The sequence below is a fragment of the Falco punctatus genome (assembly GCF_963210335.1).
Source record: "Falco punctatus genome assembly, chromosome: 8".
NCBI classification, from domain to species: domain Eukaryota; kingdom Metazoa; phylum Chordata; class Aves; order Falconiformes; family Falconidae; genus Falco; species Falco punctatus.
Window position 1 is genome coordinate 38,772,561 of NC_137588.1, and position 22,341 is coordinate 38,794,901.

General features: G+C 37.7%; 1 protein-coding gene across 4 annotated transcripts in view; it reads left to right on the top strand.

Moving 5' to 3' along the window:
• Positions 1–22,341, top strand: part of ARHGAP15 (Rho GTPase activating protein 15) — a 333,073-nt gene that overhangs the window by 204,227 nt on the left and 106,505 nt on the right. For all 4 annotated transcript variants that reach the window (XM_080399695.1, XM_080399693.1, XM_080399696.1 and 1 more), the window contains one exon: positions 20,829–20,906. In XM_080399695.1, the coding sequence (XP_080255821.1) occupies positions 20,829–20,906 (78 nt within the window). The remainder of the gene's footprint in view (positions 1–20,828; positions 20,907–22,341) is intronic.

Here is a 22,341-nt window from a genome sequence, read left to right on the forward strand (position 1 = left end):
TGCATTATTGTTCTTGCATTTCCTTCAAACTTGCTGTGACTTAGAGAAGTCTATCCCTTTTAGTTAGTCAGATATGTAAATAAAAGCAAATCATACGGCATGAGATAAAAATTTCATTTTATCGTTGTATTTATGAGTTTATAGTTGATATGCAGGTTTTTTCTATTATCATTTTTTTGGATTAAGATGCCTGCATTTACTCACATTCTATTTACTCAAAGTGTTGTTTTTACTAAGTTCTGGCACAAACTATCTCAGGACAGCAGTAATTTATGTGAAGCTAAGTCCAATGTTTATGCAAGCTTCTGATGACATTTTATACCGGGGTTGGTATTAGGAAGCAGTATGTGGAGGTGCCAAGTCTCCCGGCATGGCTGAGACTCAACAGATCTAAAGCCCTCCTCTTAATGGCCAGATATGCCTCCAGCCAAGATACTCAACTGCAGAGTCATGGGAAATACTTATGTACCAATTATGGGAAAGGCACATTTAATGAAAACTGTATGTTTACTTTCATAGTCTTAGTAAGATGGCCTAGATACTCGGTACAGCTGGCATATTGGCTGTTGTAGAAAAGCTTTTTTTTTTTTTTTTTTCCTATTTAGAAAATATATCATCTACATACTGTAACTGTACCAAAAATGTTACTTGTGGGCTTCATTTAAGATAAAGGATTATTAGGAGAAAAGACCTTAGGAGACCAACTCTAAATGTTACTTACAAAACATTCATACTTTGCTGAATGTTTGTATCCCTATTCATCAGCTTATGGTTTTAATTATTATTTACCTATTGGTTTTCTGTTTGTCTTTCTGATTTTTAAGACGTTATCACTGTGCATCGAAAGAAAGTCTAGCAGTGATCTGAATAAACCATATTAATTAGTACATTTTCCTGTGTAGATGAGGTTACATACAATAACCAACTGTAGTAATATTCTCCCACAGATTAAAAATGTAGAGAGTGTCATTAAATGTTGGCAAGATTTTTTGTTTAGTTACACTATTTTTAAATCAATATCTACATTGAAATGAAAGGAATTATTCTGAAATTATTTTGCTGCATTCTAGATCACATTTTGGTCATTTGTCCTCTAGGCTACTGTGTGCTCTTTCAGCATTTCAGGACAGGGGTGCTTTATAAGGTCTGGTCTAAAAAGTCTCACACCAAAATTCAAATTTATCTATCTGACAAAGATTTACTTGGTCAAGTTGAATTCCAGGTTTGGTTTTTTTTTTGGGGGGGAGGGGGTGGTTCCAGCCTATTTGGTATTTTTAACTATTGAAAGAGGATTGGGAAGCAGGAGGTCTTCCTCCATGTACTCAGCCATCTTGCAGAGCTGGTAGTGGAGTTTAGTAAAGTGTGTCAATAAAAATGTGCCCGTTCTTGTAAACTTGCAAGGCAATTGCCACATTTAATTTTTATTTTTTTTTTAAAGGAAGCTCAGGGTTTTTTTCTTCATTCTTCCTGTACTATTTATTCATTCAGAATTTTGATTAACTTCTTGTCCTGAGTATTTAGCTGTACAGACCTACGCTACTGAAGGCAAAGAGCGCTGTAGTCTTGGTATCTAATGCAATATCCTACATAGAAAAAACCTCCCATGTATATGACCTGGTGAGGGCAAGAGAATAAATCTGTACCATGCAATGATCAGGTTGAAGGAATGCAGTGGCTACGCAAAGATTTCTAGCATTTCTTTACTTTCTGCTTTCTCAGGGTCTTGGTGGGAAGGTTTTCCATGGAACAGTGCATTCCTTTTTTTTTCTGTGTTGTCTTTTACTTTGCTTTGTACATCAGCACCTACCTTGGATGTACCTTGGGCTTTCCTGGGGCTGTCTGTTGACCTTCCTTTTTCAATCTGTATTCCGTGCTTTCTCTTCTCCCCAGCGATGGTTTGATAGGTAGTGCCAGCCCTGAGCTGAGCAGCACAGCCAGGGAAGCCTGGGACAATCCTCCCAGCATACTACAACTCACATGCTGTGCACTCCTGCCAAGGGTGGAGCCCATTGCAAGATTTTTGGTGTTTCTAGGCCAGATATTATTTCCAGTCATTTCTTGAGTTGCTTATTTATTTTGTTATCCAACGACCCTTTAAAAGTCCTGGCTGTTTTTTTACGTTTTCTTTTTTTTTTTTTTTTTTTTTTTTTTTTTTTTTTTTAATATGTGAAAGACATGAGTAGAACACTTAAAAAAAATAAATATATCAGTCTGCATTGTACCTAAACAAAATGCCATCCCGTACTTCTCACAGTAATGTTTTATCATGTGAAAACAGTCTGATACTAAACTCTTTCCAGGGAAGATCATTTGTCGGTGTGTCTAATGACGAAGTAAATGAACACCCCAAGCAGTCAGCATCCTAAACCTATCGAGAGTATCCAGTGCAGTCTGAGTTTTGTAAAGAAATATAGTCCTAATGCTCCAGGGAAATAGAATGTAACTTTCATCTCTCTTTTTGAAACCCTTCATCTTCTCCCTCCGTTCCCAAATCCCAGTTAGTGTTCTCAAATCAGCCTAAATGACTTGAAAAATGACACTGCAAGTAGCAAAGCTGGTGATTACAGGTACCGTTTCCATCCTGAACTGGACATTGCAGACATTGTTTTCTGTTGCTTTTCTTGGAGCACAGGATGCTCTGACAGGAATGATACACAAAATTACATATTTGATTCAATGCCTAAAAGCCACCCTGGGATCCATAACCTTGCTTAAAGATTTAAGAAAGACCTTTAGTCCACTTCTGAGAAGGATCTTAGCTTAGAAAACTTTATCTTTCAACTTTACTTCTTAGCAGCTGTTATGTTTTTTTGCTGTCGTTTGTTTGACAGGATCCAGTTATAGGTTCCGATGTCTGTTTAAAGAAACAGGGAGGTTGTTGGCTTTAAAATTCCCTTACTGCTTGTGTGTTCAACATTTTCCCAGGCTTTTCTACATAGTTTGCCAAGTAAAGGGACTGACCTTTTGTAGCAAACACTTTTTCATTTCTAAATGCTCACTTTGATTTTTGTCCCATTTTATGCTCATTCCAAACTGTTTACAACCCACTAAAAATGACTGTGAATTATATGTTTGTGTAATGGATTCCTTTTGTGGTCGGAGTGGAATGTTTACTTTGAACAATTAGTTATCTTTGGGCAGATTATAGCGACCTGAAAAAAGAATGGCTAAAATTATTATAGTACCTTAACTATTTCCTTTTGTTATCTTCTCTGTTTGTCCAATGTATTATTTACTGGGTTTCGTTGATCTGAGGCCCAGTGAACAAATCGTGTTAAAGAAGAGCAGAGAGAAAAAAAATCCCTGATGTAGGGTTCTTGGTCTGGGGGGCTGATCCGCGGGGGTAGGACCGGGTATGTTAGTGAGAGAGACTTTAAAAGTCACCATCGGGCACTTGGAGGCTGGGCATGCAATTTGAAGAAATTACAGTTTTGAAAGAACTTTTAAGAGCTTACTCTCTGAAAATCACATTTCTCATAGGTGTCCAAAGCCTGACACCCTCAAGCACCTAAAATCCAGACTCAGTTTGGCTTTATGGTCTATATCTGCAATTTGATTATGCATAATATCATTGTAGACATGCACATGTACAAGGTTTTGCACTGCAGAACCTTCAGTGTTTAAGGAAGAAAATGTCTTTATGGGCAAAGATAAAGTACCTTATGGGATGTAGTAAAGAAATACAGTCATCCTGATGAAGAGAAATGAAGATAAAAATGGTATTTTAAAATACCTCACCTCCCAAATGCCATGCTGCCCTGTGACAGAAGGTTGTGTCCCTTTCATCAGTTTTATCTCTTAATCTAAAAGCTAAAGTGCAGCTAAAAGCACTTTAAAACCTATTTATTAAAAAAAAAAAAAAAAAGGAAAAAGAAAGTGATATTTAATTACCTTCTAAATCATATACCGCTTAAAAGGTAGTCAGTATTCTTGTAGAAAGTTTACATAGAGGAGAGTTCACTTATCTCGAGGAGTTCAGCAAAGAGGAAATGAGTTTTAAAAATATAAAGTATTGTGAATATGTTTATATAGCTAGAAAAAAATGAGTTTTTAAAACAGTTTAATGCTATCTCATTTTCTAATGGCAGAAAACACCGCAGGAAAATTGGGAAAAAATCCCAAACACCTCCTAAAGCAGATGACTCCCATGCTGGAATCATTATCTTTCCTATGGTGTAGTTAGTAGATGACAGGAGCACAGTGAGGATGGCTGAAGCCACGAGGCCTGTGCAGCCAGGGTATATATTAATAGCCACAATATACACCTCTAGCAGCTTATATCCTTATATATATTGTAATATGCCATACTATTAGATTTGTGTTCAGCGACTTGCTTTTCCAGGGTGTGTTAGGCTTAAGTGGTTGGTTTTGGTTTTTTGGGTTTGTTTTGTTTTGTTTTGTTTTAATGTATTTGGTTCTCAAAAATAATGGATTCCCATTCCTGAGGACCTGAAGAAGGGAGTCAGAAAGTGCAGGGGGTGTGCTCACCACCATCTTTGAGCTCCCATTAAAAGTGCAGTGTTCCCGGGCTACTTCCCAGTACCGTTAGACCAAACCCATCAGCCGGTGGCATAAAGGATTTGTTCTGGCAAGGTTTCCTTGAGAAGGAGGGAAACCTCAGGAGACCGACCTATCCTGCACAGTTTTATATTTCTGTCTTAGCGCAGGATTATTCTCCAACAGCACTTGGCCCCTGAACAACCACTGAAATGTATTTTATTTGTGTTTTCTCTCTGTTGTATCTTTTAGCATATTTCTATCCTCAGACCAAGCAATTGTTCATAAATAGCAGTTTGTTTCCTACAAACTCAGTAATTTCCAGTTCTTATTTTCCTCTGGAAAGGTATTTTCCCAACTTTTTTTTTCCTTCTCCCGTGCCTACACATGCTTCCTTGCTTACTCTGATATAATTTTACACACTGTTTCCAGTGGCTTTAGAATTCACTACCCTGAAAGTACAGAGATCATATTGCTCCACCAAATGATCTGAGCTCCCAGTTCTGCTAATTTTGTACTGTTCATTCTTTCCCACTTTGGGATAATCTATTATGCTTGGATCCAGGCACGCACTAAAAGCTAATACTTCCATGAAGAATGTGCAATTTGTACTGTTTAGCTTGTGATGAGATTCCTGAAGTCTTTTATGATTCTATCTTGTTCCAAGGAGGCTTCTGCTCCCTACTTTTATATGCACTGAATTAAAAAAAAAAAAATAATAAAAAGGGGAAAAAAAAGGAAAAAAAACCAAATTGATTGGGAAAAAAATACACAATTACACACACACACAAATATCCAGCAGTTCAGCAGATAAAGCCTTTTTCCAGGGAATTCTAGTGGGCTGAAGAAAACTGTTTTGAAGGGCATTGAACTATGTTTACTTTAAAGTGGCCAACAAGCATAAACTTAAACGTACAGATGAATGCAATATGAAACAACACAGTTCTGAGAAAAGCCCTTACAAGTTTGTGATTTTAATTTCTGTTGGGTTTTTTGGTTTGGTTGTTGGGTTTTTTTGTTTGGTTTTTTTAATTATCATTATTCTTTTGAGGAGAAATTAAGAGTGGTTGATTTTAGTGCAAACATATTGGCAAGCTTTCCTCAACCATTTCTATCTTCAGGCTCGGGCAATCCTGCTATAGCCACCTTTCTTAGAGTAAGAGCCAGTTAATAGTGTTGTGCAAGGTCCAAGTCAGAATTGGCTCTGAAGAGTATTCACTCTGGGGCCTCTGTGTCTGCTAGAAAGCCACATTCTGAGTTAGAAAAAATATCAAGAAGTGTCAACAGGAAACATCACGGAAGGGCATACAAGACAAACTAGAGAAAAGGAGACAACAGCAGGAAAAAAAAAAAAAAAGAAAAAAAAAAAAGAAGACGAAGAAAAGCCTTGCAATGACACTGCACAAAAGAGAGAATAAATGTATAGATAAAAAATTTGGAAGCAGAGACTGTAAGCTAGTTAGAAGAAAAAGCCATAAAAAAGGCAGGCATTTGAACCAGTTGCCATCTTTGTCATAGTTACCTGATACCTGTTTCATTGATTAATCTGTTCCAGAGGAGTGTATCCATTTCTATGAAAAAAGGGGGATTTGTATTTTAAGCCTTGCCAGTAACAACAAGCAGGCACTCAGTGTGCACCAGAGTAACATTTACAATGCCTGGGCCAGATTCATGCCTTGTGTAATTTTATTGCTTTTACTGGAATTACACCAGAGATGAGTTTGGCCTTTTGCCTTTTTCTAGCATTGTATAATATATCTATTAGTGAACATGTACAAGGAAACAGGGCATTTTGTCTTCAGAATTTTCCATAAAATATTTTTTCAATAGGCTTAATAAATAAAATAAACCACTTAACCTATGAAATAAAACAGAATCAGGCAACGTTTTCTAGATATTAAAATAATATTAATATACATTGTAAATCAAGTTGTTGACATTTGTACATGCTGAAACAAAAAGTCTAGAGAAATGTAAAGCCAGCTGACTGTCTCTGTTGCTTACTCCATGCCAAAGAGAAAATGAAGGTCCTGACATACCCCCTGGTCAGAGTCTGATTCAGGGAAGCTCACACATGAGGCTAACCACCTCCTAGCCATGAAAAAGTTAAAAGGATAGACACAAAAATCCTGTCTTTTCCTCCTGAATAAACCGAGGACGTGAGGCACTGTGCCCTAGTAGGGTACACATGCCATCACAGACAAGGAGCTGGCAGTATGTCCATTGCAAACCCCGTTTCATCAGACGTTACAGTTCAGCCATTAATAGAACACTTTGAGCTAACACTTGACAAAATGAGTCTTGGCCTAGAGGAGATATTCACACACACACAGAGGAAAAAAAGAAAAAAAAAAAAAGTTAAGTCCATGAAGTTCCTTTAGGGGGGAAAATACAAGTAGTTGTAGTTCCAGATCCTTTCAACATCCTTATTGCTTAAAAAATAAAGTTATGGATTTAAAATAAAATTATGAAAGCATAACTCCATGATGTAGAGTAATTGCTTTTCCTGTGAGGGGAAAAAAATATTAAAATACTACAACTTTATCATTTTTTTTCAAAAATGTTTTACAGTCGTAAAAGAAAAAAACATTTTAAAAAAGTTTTGCTGTCTGTATGCAACACTATGGGGTCAGTTTAAAAAAACTTGTCTCCTTTTTTTCTGCCTGCAATTCAAAAGAGCAAATAACTGCAGTTGTATTTTATTACTTCAATTATTTGCTGTAGCAGCTTGTGCTACATCAATGCTTTAACCATATAATACTGCAGTCTAATGGGTTTGATACCTAAGTGAGAGGAATTGTACCAACAGAAAGCTTCAGGAGCAAGGCAGAGGGCAAAGCAAGAGGGCAGTTTAAAAAGGAGGCTTTATGTTAAGGCTTTCGCTCTTTAAGAGAAGATTTTTTAGCTCATTTTACTCCCCTGAATTTATGAAACCGATATCGTTAGCAGTCTAGTAACTGAATTGTCCCTAGATTGGCTACGGCGCGATAAACCCCCAAGGAATTAACAAGTCTCTTAAAGATCTCCTGTTGTACACTCACTGAGCAGATTGGTCTGTTATAATCAGGATCTTCACAGATCATGGATGTAATTATATAGCAAACCAACTTCTTTTTGTCTTCACACAGACAAACAATGCTCCCTGGTTTGGGAGGAATGACATATATATAAATGAGAGCAAAACATGGCCATTTTGTTTCATAACACAACAGAACCCTATCACTTGGGTCCTGAGCAGCTCCAGCCAGCCTGATCCAGGTCTCTCTTCAAGATTGCTTCATGCACCTTTATTTTTGGTGTCAGAGATGATGCATTTCAAATAATTGAAATTCTCGAGAAACATATTGCTATTAAAAACTGCTTTCTCATGCTTATTCTACCTTATAACGGATACATGTTACTGCTTTCTCTAATTCCTGCTTTACTGATACTGGCCTCTGTCCACCAAAACAGATGGAGACTTTTCTTTAAGTATCTGAATAGATCTGTCTTGTGGTCAATGGTTGTTCCTTACTTGAGGAAATGCTTCGGTGTTCTGTTGGATCAGGGCCTTAAGCTTTATATATTTGGATCAGAAATTTAAATACCCAGATTTTCTTTCAGGATTTAAAAATAAAGAACAAGAACTTGTTCAGATGCCCAGATTATGGGCCATTTACAGGTAGTAGGGAGGTTCTTAAGATCATCAAGGACCCCTCCAAACCGAGGTTAGGGTGATCGGTCTTCTCTGAGATGCCTTCACTCAGAAAATAAGAAAATCCTCAAAAGACAGAAAGAGGCTATTCTATGCCCCCCTGCCACCCATCTTCCCAGGAAAAATTTCCCCCAATATTTCAAACCATATGTTTAGATTTGTCAGTCCTGAACTGACATGGTGTTACGTGACATAACACACCAAAGTAGCTGCCACCAAATGGTGTTCCTGTGCCAGCAGCAACCACACAATGGTGTTGGAGGTACCACAACTTTTTGTTTACTTAGAAATGAAATAATTTTGATGAGTGTATGGTATCAGTTAGCAAGTGTTGAGTTCTTTATGGTAATACTGCTCATGTTGACTTAAATGGAAAACGGATCAGCTCAGAAATCTTTAATAAGAAAAGTTTCTTGGTGTACTTGCAGTGATGCCCTGTGGAGCCACTAGAACTAAAAATCTGTCAGCATACTTGGTAAAAACTTTGTTGCATGGTTCTGTAACTCATATGATTGAGATTAAAGTGAACAAAATCTTGGCACATAGCTTGGCAGTTGAGAAGCATTCCTCTGTTTGTGTGTAGATGTGTGTGTGAGAGAGAGAGAGGCAGAGAGACAGAGAGAGGGGGAAATTTAGCAGCCACTCATTTGGTGTTAAATTATCAGGTGCTACATATTTTTAATAAACCTTAGCAGAAAGATAAGATTCATCTCTTCTAGTGAAAACTGCTTTCACTTAGCCTATAAACTTAACTTTGAACAAGCTGAGCATCTACTCTAACCACTGAAAACAAAATTATTCACATTTTCCAGCCCAGCAAAACTGTAAGCCAGACTTGTATCCAACAGGAAGGTGGAAGATGCTGGAAGGGTGCTCTTTGGGCACTTAGGTTTTCCTGCTCTACCACTAAAACAGAGATTGCAAAGTGCTTTATTTAGTGCCCTGATCTATGACCTGCAGGACTACCCTCACAGCAGTGGCTGCTCTCCAGTCATAAATAGCATCGACCCAGTGATGGAGCTTTTTGCACAGCAGCATTTCTACCATCGCTGAGGAAAGACACATTGTTCTTTGATACTTTGCAAACAGTCATGATATATTGATGTTTGAAAAGCATCTGAATTTGCACACTAGAAATGGTTCACAATGGTTTCTTTTATTGCCTCTGTTTCACTTGCATTCCTGTATTTTGATATGTCATACATTAAAAACACAAAGAGCACAGCTTACAGCAAGAGTTTCTGTTAGCTTAGATGTCTCTATAGTAAATGTCATTAATAATTACCGGAATTTTCACCAAAGAAGGAAATTAGATATGGAACACACTGTATGCCAACTTCGCCTTTCCAAGCCTTCAGAAATACCAGAGGGTCTGTGTGAACCCTAGTAAAAGGGATGAGATTGGATTTCTACCTTCCTTACATCATTCCATGTCACAGTCAGCATTAAGATACAATGATTCAAATCAAAATTCTTCCCGTAGCTTCAAATTCTAAAATAATTATCTTGCATGAAAATATCAAATGATACTCATATTTATGCATTTTCTTACTCTAAAATTCAGATAACAGATATCCAGTGCACTTTATTGCCAGCAGCTCGTTTTTTTCTTATCAGAAGTCAGTATTTTCCTGTATTTCTTGCATGTACTAGCTATGTTTCAGTTATATTATTTGTATTTCATTGTGATTTTTTTTTTTTTTTGCATATTTTACATAAACAATCTCTTTTCAGGAGTTCCGGAGCAATTCATACACAAGTTTTAAGCTTTTTTAATGTAGTATGCCATGGTATGTGTGTCAAACCATAAAATGAAAACTCTGGAGTTGCTTCTGTCAAAGTAATGAAATATTTGCTAGTCTCTCAAGTTTTGGTACTTATCACTCTTTGTAACCCAGTTCAGGATTTTTATAGTTTCTGTAGATATCTTGACTAGACTTTTTGCTAAATGTTGCTTTGGTGATGGTTCAGATTTTGCCCAAATCAAATGGAGGCAGGAAAAAAAAAATCTTTTAAGTTACCTGAACCTGTTTGGAGACAGTAAATGTAGCGGGAATGACAGGAAAAGTAATATATATAACTGCAGAGTCCTGCAGATAAGATGGCAAAAAAAAGTGGAAAGATATCCAAGCACAATAGGTTTGTGTCATATTAAAATTCATGTTTTGGTTGGTTTTTTTTTCTCCCATAGTACTGCTTAATGTCACTGTTTCATAACACTAAATATGACTTCTGCAAAAACAAGAAATTTTTGCTCACTTACTAAACTAGAGTTTTACCACACCAAAGAAGGTGTAAGAGAATCCACTTTATTGTGAATTTAAATTGTGTCTTTAAATGTGTGCATTGTACACTGGGAAAGATATGATTAAAGTTATCTGTACATATACATATATGCACACACCTTTGTATTATCACTTTTATATGTTAGACAGATACGCAATGCTAAGCATTCAGTAAGTCAGTGTTAGATAGCCACATGTACACTTGTCTTCCAGAGAGCCTCAGAGTTTTCCACACAGGCATGGACTGTAACACCCAAAGGTGGCTGATAGTGTGCCTTAGACTGCAGAGTCTAAATTTTAAATGTTTTCTCCCACTTAAAGATAAAAAGCAAACACCAAGATAGATGCCTACGATACAATACGAATAAGCAAAGACCGTTACCCACTGCATGAAAGCCAGAACTCCATTTTTAGAGCAGGGCTCTGCACACTCCTTTTGTTAGAAATCCAGAACCGAGCTGGTTTAATTCCTAACTGTTAAAAAGCAGATCCAGCCTTCTGTGTTACGGCACAGGATGAGTGCTATCGAGCACCTCGCTGGTATTTCTTGACCAGCTGTGGAGCTGTAACAGTTAAATGTTGTGTTTGCATCGCTCCCCAGCCTGCCCACAGATGGGCACATAGGACCACTCCTGAAGACCAGATGGATAACCTTGAGACATCGAGGCTTGAACAGAGCATAGCTTCAGGCTGTCAAGTGAGAGATGGATCCCTTACAGAGAACAGTATTGGGCCTAGATGGACTCCTCAACTATCTCCAAAAAGCCAAGGAACGATGGAAGAAGCAGTCCTGTGTCTTTCAACTTTCATCCTAAATATCCCTATTCCACCCAAAATATCCTATCCCAGTCACTATCATTTAAACAAAAAAAATATTAAAAAAATCTCTTTGCCAAGCAAAGGCACCACAGCCCAGAAAATGCAAACTCCTTACCCATTTTGGCTGAAGATTACTTGTGCCCAAATGTACAGTTCTTCCTCTTCCAACTGTTAGAAGTCCAATAAGCAGCACTACTGGTCAGGATGGGGAGGTGACATTACTGAGGTCTATTTTAATCTTGCATTATTGTGAAAGATGGGAAAAGATTTGTCCCTACTGTGCACTAAATTCCCTTTAAAATCAGCATTGGGAGTGAGGGATATTTGGAGAATTGTATCTGTCCCTTAGCTTTTAACCACAGCTCCTACTGATGTCAGTGGACCTGACAAAGTCCTATAGCATCCTACGAGGACAGTGAGACCCCCTAATGTGCAGTTTCTCTTAGCGTTCTGATGTTGCTCAAAAAACACAGGCATGATTTTGGCGATGATGGATCCCCAGATGAAGCATGGTTTAACCAAAGTGGGAGGATTTAGCAAAATGCATAAATTTCTTGTATGCTACTGTCTGTAACAGGCAGATCTTCAGCCAGTTTAGTGAGCATAAGTTACAGCTGGCTTTTGCTGGAATAGTTTATGCTTTTGACCCTCCTCAGTTGTATAGCCAATAGGGAGTTGTCAGGCTACATGTGTTTTTAAACTTCTTTCAGCTAAACCAGAAATCCAAAAGCAAAATACAGCTCTCAGCAGTATCATGTGGAGCTGTGACACTCCCTGGAGGGCTCGGGGTCCATAAACCAATGAATGGATTACAATGAGGCATAAATGTAGTATTTTCATCCATGACAGATATAATCTTGAGCCTGTATTTTTCATGTTACTTAACTCTTTCAGAACATAATGTGTGACAGAAAATGTCTTATAATGTGCATTGCAGTAAATATCAGTCAAGTATGCTTTATTGCTGAGCTCTACATGTTTCCAGAAGTTAACAGGCACAGCTGGGATTAAGAAATGGCGATGTTGTATATATTCCTTGAACATATAAAATACCTTGGATCTCTTCTCCCCCACCCTCCACATCACATCCCCAGCTGTTCTGATCATGTCACACAGTGGATGAGTTTTTCCATCGTCAGCTTCTCCTAAAATGATAACCTTTATTCAGGCTCTCATCCTCCCCAAAATAAACTGCTTTATCCGCATTGTCATCACATTCAAGCTGCCATGGCTTATATTGTGTGGCACAGAATAATAGAAATTGTAACTGATGGAAGGTGGCAAATTGCCTGTTGGTAGCTGTACCTCACAGAAAATACTCGGTGCTGGTATTTAACACCTAGTGATTTTCCTGCAAATGGCTGACATCTCTCTACCTGAACCCCCCTTCTGTCAGCCACCGCAGTGTCACATGGCCACATGGCCAGACAGGTAAGAACTGGGAGCTGCATATCCCTGGAGACATGAAGCTGATTATATCCCGCATTGCTGATGAAGGACTATTCTGTGTTTGAAGATTCCTATTACTCCTCAAAGACCTTTTGGTCAAGCAGGAAAAAAAGTATACTTGATAAAGTATCAAAGAACCATAGAGAACCTATTTTATTTCAGATAAATTAAGCAGTGGTCAGGATAGACCTATTAACCCATATGTGAAAAGCAGTAACTGCAGCAAATGAGAGCAAACAGGATTAGTGAAGGAGGTATTAAACCAGAAAAAAATGAGCAAACAAAAAAAAAAAAGAAATCAACATTCACAAAAGTAAATACTAATGCGTTACAGAGCAAGAATGGCTATTTCCAAACATTTGGTAATTTCAGATATTATACTGTGTTGCATAAAGCAAGACAATGTAATTTCCTTTGAAACTGCTATTCTATTTCAACCAGCCAGCCAACGTGTGTATTTGAGGTCTGCATTTGATAGGGATTTTTCCCCTTTAGCATCAACCTTGTTGATTTAAAAAGTGAACAAAGATGAATCAGGTGGTAAATGTATTCATGTAATCATTTTCATTAATAAGCTGTTATAAATAATACAGGGAAGGTTTTAAGTGTATAATTCTCTGTAGCACAATTGAGATTTTTCCACATCTTCAGCAGTAAGTTAATTAGAATCACCTGCATTTTCTTGGGTGGACACCAAATGGATTGCAAACAAAAACAGATTAAAATAGCTGTAGCTCATGGCATACAGATGACAAGATTCACAAAGAGGACAATCAGGCAATGAAAACCTCCTCTTTTTCAAACATTTTTAAAGGAAATTCAGCTCTTGTGAGTCGCTGTAAAAAGACGTTTGTAAGTGTTTCGGTGAAAGACTAGAATGGCTTTGTTTCTGATCCCATGATGAGTGAAAGAAATGTTTAAGAAAGATCACTTTACAGAGAGATTCAGACTGAAATGTGATGACTGTGATTCAAGCCAAGCCAAAAATTACAGCTCAGAATTAAAGGGGATGGACGTGGCTTGGGAATCCATTTTCCCACATTCCTGAATCTCAATCATCCCAGCCAATGTTTAAAAGAAAATACAGTGGAAAGCAATGAGGTCACTTTGTTTAGTTGCAAGAAGTGGGACTGTCAGAATGGCAAAAGTATATATTGGAGGTAACGGCAAAATTACAGTGAACACGTTGCATGTTCGATGGTTTCATTCAAAACAAATAGCTTCAAAGCTGAGTTTTGTTTCTTGTTACAGGGAGCCTTCTGAGTAAGTCTTCTTGTTCCTGGGGCTTTTAAGCCATAAACTTCTTGAATGTCAAAGACAGTGCAGCACAATAGAGAAGAAGACGCAGGCATAGCAAGCTTGATTTGAGCATTAAGCAGCCCTGTATAGCAGTGAACTGTGTGCTAGTTTAAATTGCACTTGCTTTGTACTGTCGCTACCCTTATTTATTTGTATATAAATATCTAAGTGGAAATTCTACCATCAAGTGATATGAAACAGAATAAAGTATATCATCCGTCATATTCACTTGTTTCTTATTCTCAGTATGTAATGCTCATATTCAGGGTTGTAATTGCTTCCATTAAACAGTTTCTACAGGGTCTTGAAAACAATAAGATCTTAGTCAAGCTTTTCTCCTTTCATTGCATCTTGAAGTTATTACTGCAAGAAAAAATGAGATTCTCTTTTTATGTAGGAATGCCCCTCATCTTCTTGATATTATTGCAGTCAAACATAGAATTATTTCTTGTTAGCTAATTTCCTAAAGAGATTCACGAAACCTCATGTCAGACACCTCCTATAGAGTCGTTGTCTAGCTTGTTAAGAACTAGTACAGTTTCTCCTCTCCTTTCTCCAGTGTCTCTGCCTTTTCTAAATTCTGATGCAGTGTTGGACTTCTGCTGATAACAGAATAAAGAACATCATGTTCATGCTACCTTGAATTTGGGCTTGTGTGTCCCAGGTCCTGCAGCTGGGCAATGCTGGTTGTGAATCCAGCACCTGCAAATCATGTGAAACATACTGATGGAGAGGACATGTCTCCATCCCCTCATTAATACAAAGCAGCAAAGCATATATTTTATGTTTCCTTTTATTTACTTTGATATCAAGTTCAGTGGTCTGCTGGAGATCCTATTTGTAGCACATGACGAGGTGCAATCTCTTCCTTGCTTCCACTTGATGCTCGTCTTTCTGTATGTAAGAGATCACATTAGTCGTCTTTGCTACAGCACTGAACTGAGAGATCACGCTCAGCTAACTATTTAAATTAAACCTGAAGTCTCTTGTAACCTACATCCAGGATGCTGGATGCTGTCTGTGTTTCTCTGTACAAAAACCTACTGTACTAGATGGTGACCATTTAAGGTAGCATTTCAGACCTTGTTTAACTTCACCTGTCCTTATCATCATTTAATACCTTCCTGATCTTTGTGTCATCTGCCTGCTTTGCCAACAGAGATTTTTTTTCTCTTTGTCTGCATCTCTGATAAAGGTATTAGATGGCACTGGACTAAGAGCTTTGCTTCTGAGACTGAGAGCTCTGCCAGTTACGACCTTTGTTAACTGATATCTCTCCCATTACCTACCACATTTTGAGGTCTGTGATTGAGACAGTTTTTAATCCATGTAATATATGCCCTGTTAATTCCATAAAATGCAAGCACTTTAATCAAAATGTCATGTGGTACTAAGTCAAAGTCCTCATGGAAAGCCAAACATACTATTTCAATACCATTGCCTTTCTCAACCAGACCTGTCAAAAATCCAATCCTATCAAAAAATGCAACAACTTTGCTAGACAAGGCCCTGATTTCCATGAAACAATGCTGGTTGGGATTAATTATATTTTGCTATGAATTATTTGTTCATGGAGTCCTGAATTAATTATTTAAGTAGACTGTCTGGGACTGAGGTCAGTCTAGCCAGTCTCCAAGCACATCCCTCTTCCTGCTTTCACAATATCAGAATAACTCTTCTGCCACTGTTTCCAGCCTTTGTCATTTCCAAGTATTTCTCTATATTTTATTTGCAGATGAGAGACACATGTATATCATGAACACCAATAAGTGGAAACTGATTTTTTTACAACAGTGATTATCTCTTTGCCCTTCAGATTGACTTCCAATGTGATCCTCTCTTTGGTCTCCTAGGTTTGTTTATCCTTCTCTGTCTGGTAGAACTAAGATGACATTTGTATGGCTCCCACTTCCCTGGTAGCTGAGTAGCTTCTCTGGACAAGGGGTGGGACCTCTTTTCATATCAGCTGTTAGCTGGGATGGTTTTTTGAACCTCACGAATGTAAGCCTTTGATGGCAGGAGTACGAGAAGTGGGGAGTTCTGACAATCAAAGCAGCAGTTTTGTTCTAGCCAAGTAGAGCAAATCCCACTGTCAGCCGCCGGCCCCACTCTGGGAGCTTCAGGCCATGCCTAACCCCAGCCAGCATCGCATCAGAAAGCAAGACAGAGGTGTCAGCAACACTGAAAACCACGCTGAGTGCAGATGATCCTATGTCCAAAAGGAGCTGGTGCTTGTTTCAACCCAAGCTGATCAAGCTGTGCACCAAGTTTGCTGGTTCAAGTGTCTGCAGCTCACACCACCTCTGCCCCGCACATTTTACATCCATATGTCCCTTGGTTGCTGTTACAGCCTCCATGTTCATTTTCTTTCTATGGTGTATCTCAAATTTGTTTTCTTGGTATCATTTTCACCTCTATCAGAGATTTTTTTTTTTTTTTTTGGCTCTCACCTGAAACTCTGGGTATTTTTTGTAACTATCCAGATACAGCGCTTTTAATGCCAAATTTTAAAATGTCGGGTTTATTCTTTATTATTCATGATTTTCCTTCTACTAGCATACAAATATTGATCCTTTTGTGAAACTTTGTTTTCATTGCCCATTATTTTGTGGTGTTTTTCTCATCAGACACATCAACTTGGCATTGCTGTATCGCTGCGTTCATGCATTTCTGCTTCTTTAAATGACTTCATGCCTCACTTTTGTGCCCTTAGTAAACTTAAAAAAAAAGTTGTTTATAAATCAGATATTTATGGTAAAATGCATATGAAAACAGGAGGAAAGAATTATAGTTTTAGGGAGAACATACCCTGATAATGACCTCTTAAATATTTGTAAAGATAGCCCTGGGCATCTGAGCCCACAAAATAGTTTATAATACAACAGCTTGATTACATAATGATACTTTAGTTTTAAAACGTATGATCTTTCTGTTTATGGGAAGGCATAATAGGCTCCTTTGAAATACAATAGTTTTGCCCTGAACATAACTGATTTTAAATGAAAGGACTAACTAAAGAATGCCTTTCTTCAAGTTTGCGCTTCACTTTGTTGTTGAATCCAGCAGGATGGTTTCTTTTACAAAACTCCTACCAGGGCTGGGGACCACACCTATTTCAGGATACATTAATTGTGAAACTTTCAGGGGTTTCTGTGCAGGAAGTTACCTAGTACCATTTAAAACGGTATGTTCCAAATCCTAAATCTTGTTTAAAAGCAAGAGAGAGAAAATTTCTGTATACCACTCCCACCCACCCCACACATACAGAATTTCCTTTCATATTCAGTTTGAAGATATTGTCAAATATAGAGTAACCTCAGGCAGGACACAATGTGATTTGGGAGAGGGATTTGTTCTATGCAGCAGAAAAGAATTAATGAGAACATTTCCTTCAAGGCAGCTCATAAAGCATCAGGACTACCTCAACCAATATCAAAGTCTAATATTTCAAAATGTATGTTTGGATAAATATATCACCTAAGGTCTAATTTTTTCCTGTGGATTAATGTTTCTCTGAAATACCTGATTCCAGCTCAGACTGTTACTGGAGCTGACACTGACCTGCATCCATGGTTATTTCCATTCTGGCTAGAAGCAGGAGTGCAAGGAATGTTCTTAAATAAGTGTTCTAACATCTTCTGTGCAGTTATACGAACTGAGTGTAACGTTCATTATTGTCCATGAACTTCAACCAAGCCTGAGTTCAGTTGCCTTTTAACTTTGTCATCAGGAGTACCTGTATAATTTTTTAAACTAAAAGAGTTAGAATTTGCCTATAATTTGGCAGCTAAAGTGATATTTTCTTGAGTAAGTCCCTTTCCTACATTCCTTATGCCATTAAAAAATTTGGGATGGAGATACTGAAGTTATTTACCATGCTTTTGGCTATCACTTCTAATTGTGGGTCCATCCCGTTCTCAAGTTCCTCTTTAAAACAAACAGAAACAGAGTCAGGGGTTGGGATATAAAGCAGATAAAATACTTGTTGTCCTCTAGGGCAAAATGCAGTGATTCTTCCCTGATAAAACCCACTCCAAAACACAAGAAGGTCACCCTATAGTGAACAAAATTGGACTTCATTGCAGTGGATATTTTTTCTGAAACCTTCTTTACCGCTATACTTAAACACCAGCACCAGATAGGAAATTCTGCAAGAATTTTGTTTCATCTTGTTCCCGAAGTATTTATAGCCTGCCGTGAAGAAACATTGACAGCAGTGCAGTGATGTTTTCATTCTTGATAGAGGTGCCCTTAAAAGTGAATTTGCTTTGAAAATTGTTCATAGAATCAGGATATTAAAACTATAAAGACATATTTCTCTTTCTCTTTCTCTGTCTTTCTCTTTAGCGCCTAATTTGATTTCCAAAATAAGTTGTTAACCATCCAGCTAAGATAATGTGGTCATGAAAAGGATGTCCAAATCCACCAATTTGCATTGGTTTGGTTTGGCTTAACTTTCAAAGTTCTTGGAGCAGAAAGTTGATGGCACGTGAACACTATAATTGGCTTGATATTCTTGGATTTTTTATTTTTATTTTTTTCTTTCTGCCATATTGTATAGTGTCCAAATTAAATGCTAATCAGACCTCGTTTCTGGACCAAAGTAAATTTATAACAATAATAATGCACTTGTGTACTCCAGATCATTTTGCAAGATGTAATATCCACCAATTTACAACACAGCTTTTCATTCTCACTTGATTTGGATAATTTATACATGTTCCAAATTGATGCTATTAATGTGAGACACAGCTATTTCACCCAAAGTGACATATATTCCTTTCACTTCCGTACATCCAAAAAGGTTAAGAATTTAATTGAGTTAGATCCAAAAAAAAAGTTGACATTCTGTTTTGGGGCTTGCTTCTTTTATTTTTCCTCTTTACTTTCTAGTTTAGACTTCAATTTACATGATGCAGTTCTTAATCCCTTACCACAAAAGTCCTGCATTTCTATGCTGGGATTCACTCTTGCTTTCTCACTCTCCCCTTACTAAACCAGAATGAGACTCTTCAGATTTAGGATAGAATTGCATTACTTAAACATTTTAGTAATTTTCCTTTGCTCATATGTTATATATCCAGTAGATGGATAACTTCCAAGTGTTCTTGATTACCAAATCCTTTTTGATTTCTCTTAAACAAACTTTTTCTTTATCCCTCTGTAACCAAAGGGGATCTTCCTGAAATGTATCATCACTCTCAGTATTATGTTGCAGGACACCCACAGGTGCAGGGTAGAAAATTGTCTAATGAGAGACATAGATAACCAGTGTATAATATGGAATTATTATTAATTTTTAAATAGGTTATTTAATGTAAACCAAATCAGGAGGTACCTAGCAGGACAGACATAAAATAAGAACTGTATTTTGTAGAGAGAGAAAACAGACACGCAAACAAACAAAAGACTTGCCTTCACATCAGTTTGCATCAAATGGAAAAGTAAATCTTTTAAAATGTTTCAAGATTAGTGAGGAATCCTTCCAAGCAATTGAGTCCACTGGCTGTGGCACTCATCTACCAAGGCATGATGCTTTGAAATAAGGACTTGAACCTCAGTTCCTTCCTATTTAAGTCTTATTACAACTGGACTCTGGCCTTTTGGACTTGTTTTCACTCTTTCCTATAGTTTCAGTTTTTCCTTTTCCCCACCCTGAATCAGAAAAAAACAAAAACAATTCCTCTAGATACATTGTCAAGAAACATGGAAAAATTTTGGTTTTGACAAATTAGCGTTTTCCGAGAAAGGCTTTCTCTGAAATTGCTTGCCAGAAGCTAATTAAAACTTGTGTTCCAAGTGATGAGTAGCCTTAAAAAAACCTGGTTTATGTAGATTCTCTTAGCTTCTTATGTACTTGCAAGTTCTATTAGTGAAATGACAATGTACAGTTTAGTGTTTTCAGTTTTTAAGCACGCAGGTTGGGTCAGTGTTGCACAACAGCTAGTTCTCCCAGGAAAGGAGAGCCGTTCCCATGTGCTTTGAAATGCTACAGCTATGCAACTGGGGCTGGAAGTGCTATTTTAAACAGCCATATCAGCAGAGCTTGCTGTAGGAGATAATCTGTCACAAAAGGGAGTATGACATCTAGTTTCACCTAGAAGATAAACCTTGAGTAGATATGCAGGGAGAAACAAGACTGTCAGGTTGTCCTTGAAAAGAATGGCCTATATTAATGAAGAAATGTTCTCCAGGGCATATGCTATTTGGGATATTTAATTCCAGCTTCAAACTTGTCTGATCTGCTGTGAAGAATATAGTAGAGAAACGGTAGTTGTGTGTAGTCTCACGCACATCGTGTCAGAGCGGGCATCTCAGCGCTTTATTTCAGAAAGGTCACAGCCTCGGAAATCCACGTCTGAAAAACCCAGGCCCCAGCCTGGGAATTTTTCCCGGCACTATTAACAGCAGCACCTCACATTTAAGCAGGGCCAGCACAGCACCGCACGTAGCCCCAGCAGCCCTCCTCTACTGGCACGGGAGCTAATTCACTGCTCCTTCCCCGCTGTACTTGCCTACCCTTGCAGAACTGTCTTCTGCTGACAGAATTACAAGATAATTATAGTTAGGTGTTTTGTATTCACTTAAGTTAATCTACCACTTTTATTTTTCATTGTCATTTTAATCAGGCAGGAGGCACTTCAGTTGTTTTCAGGTGGATTATTTTTCAGTCGTTGACTACACCGCTCTTCTTCATACTTGTTAGGGCGCTTCTGGCTTCCTGACAGACGTACAAAGAAAAATACTTATATGATCTAAAATGAAATATGTGTTTCTCTTTTCAGGTCTAGATGTTGATGGAATATACAGAGTTAGCGGCAATCTGGCAACAATACAGAAGTTACGATTTGTTGTCAATCAGGGTAAGTGATTCCTCCACCCTGGTAATGTTTTGTTTAGTACTTAACTGTCTCAGATGACAGTATTTCAGAATCTGCTATACATTAGTGGCATAGAATGATGAGCCATGTTTTGGAAAAGAGAGGAAAGGGAAGGTAGAAAGATATTGCACAGAGGGAAATGTCAGCTAGGAGAGAGAAAAAAAAATCAGAATAAGCAGCGGAAAATAGTAGTTTAACAGGAGATGAGAAACAAACAACAAAAAAAAAAGAGGAAAAAAAGGAGGAAACGGATTCATGAAATAAGGTGGCAAAAAACAAAGCATATGTAGAAACCAAAGAATCAAAGTGAGAGGGGGAAAAAAGATTCAAAGGAAAAATAGCAGATTGTTTGGATGTTGAAAGTTAAACAAAACCAAAAGTAGAACAGTGATCCAAAGGAAACCAGCAAAAGAGAAAAAGGTGCCGAAAAGAACTGAGAAGGAAATGCTAAGAGTAGAGTACTGGCTCTGTCAAAGTCAGGGGAAGATTTACCACTGATTTTCAAAGGGAAAGATCTGACCCCAGGAAATGAGAAGAGGAAAGATAAATAGTTTGGGGACCTAAGAACCAGGATTAGGACCAACCTGTACATATTTACTGAACATATTACCACAGATTCCACATATAATGAGCGTATTTCCACAAACAAAAAAAGAACATTTTTTACAGATGTGGCCTAAATGAATCTAACTTGGTCAATAGATACTGTTACAGGTGTGGAAGCTGATATTGCTAGCTAATTAGGGTAGATAACAAATGCATTCACTTCCCCAAACAGTTTAGTACTCTTGGCAAAGACTAAATATCCTCACATTTCATAGCTTAGAGCAAATATTATCGATGATAGTGAACCTGCTGATATTACTTAATGAGAAAAAAAAAATAAGCCTCTCAGAAATTAGGAAAAATTCCAAATCTTAAATTGCATTGATTACTTTATATACTTTTGAATTAATCAAGTGTAAATGTGAAGCTGCTGCAACATGTTCTCCTACTTTTTATTAACTCTTTTAAAATTACCTGGAGAACATTACCAGAACCATTAAATATTGTGTATTGCTGGTGGTTTCTTGGAGATGACAGCTGTTGGAGAGAAAGTTCTTCTGTTAATTTTGTACTATACCTAAACTAAGATTTTGACTTCAAAATTCTTATGAAATTGAGATATGTAAAAATATTCCCACCTTCAAGACTGCATTTATATCTCTAGGGAAGTTTTCAGGGGAACCCTAGAGGTTTGCCACCTCCTCAGCTGCTCCAGATCAGTCTTCTCTTCAGCTGAAACTGGAGGATGAACTCTGGTTTATCGGGAGTCACGGGTTTGACTCATTACTTTGGTTCCCTTAGATTTATAGCTGTTGGGTATTTGTCTGTCGATAATGTAGTCTGCTTTGGCTCTCGAATGACTGTATGCTGT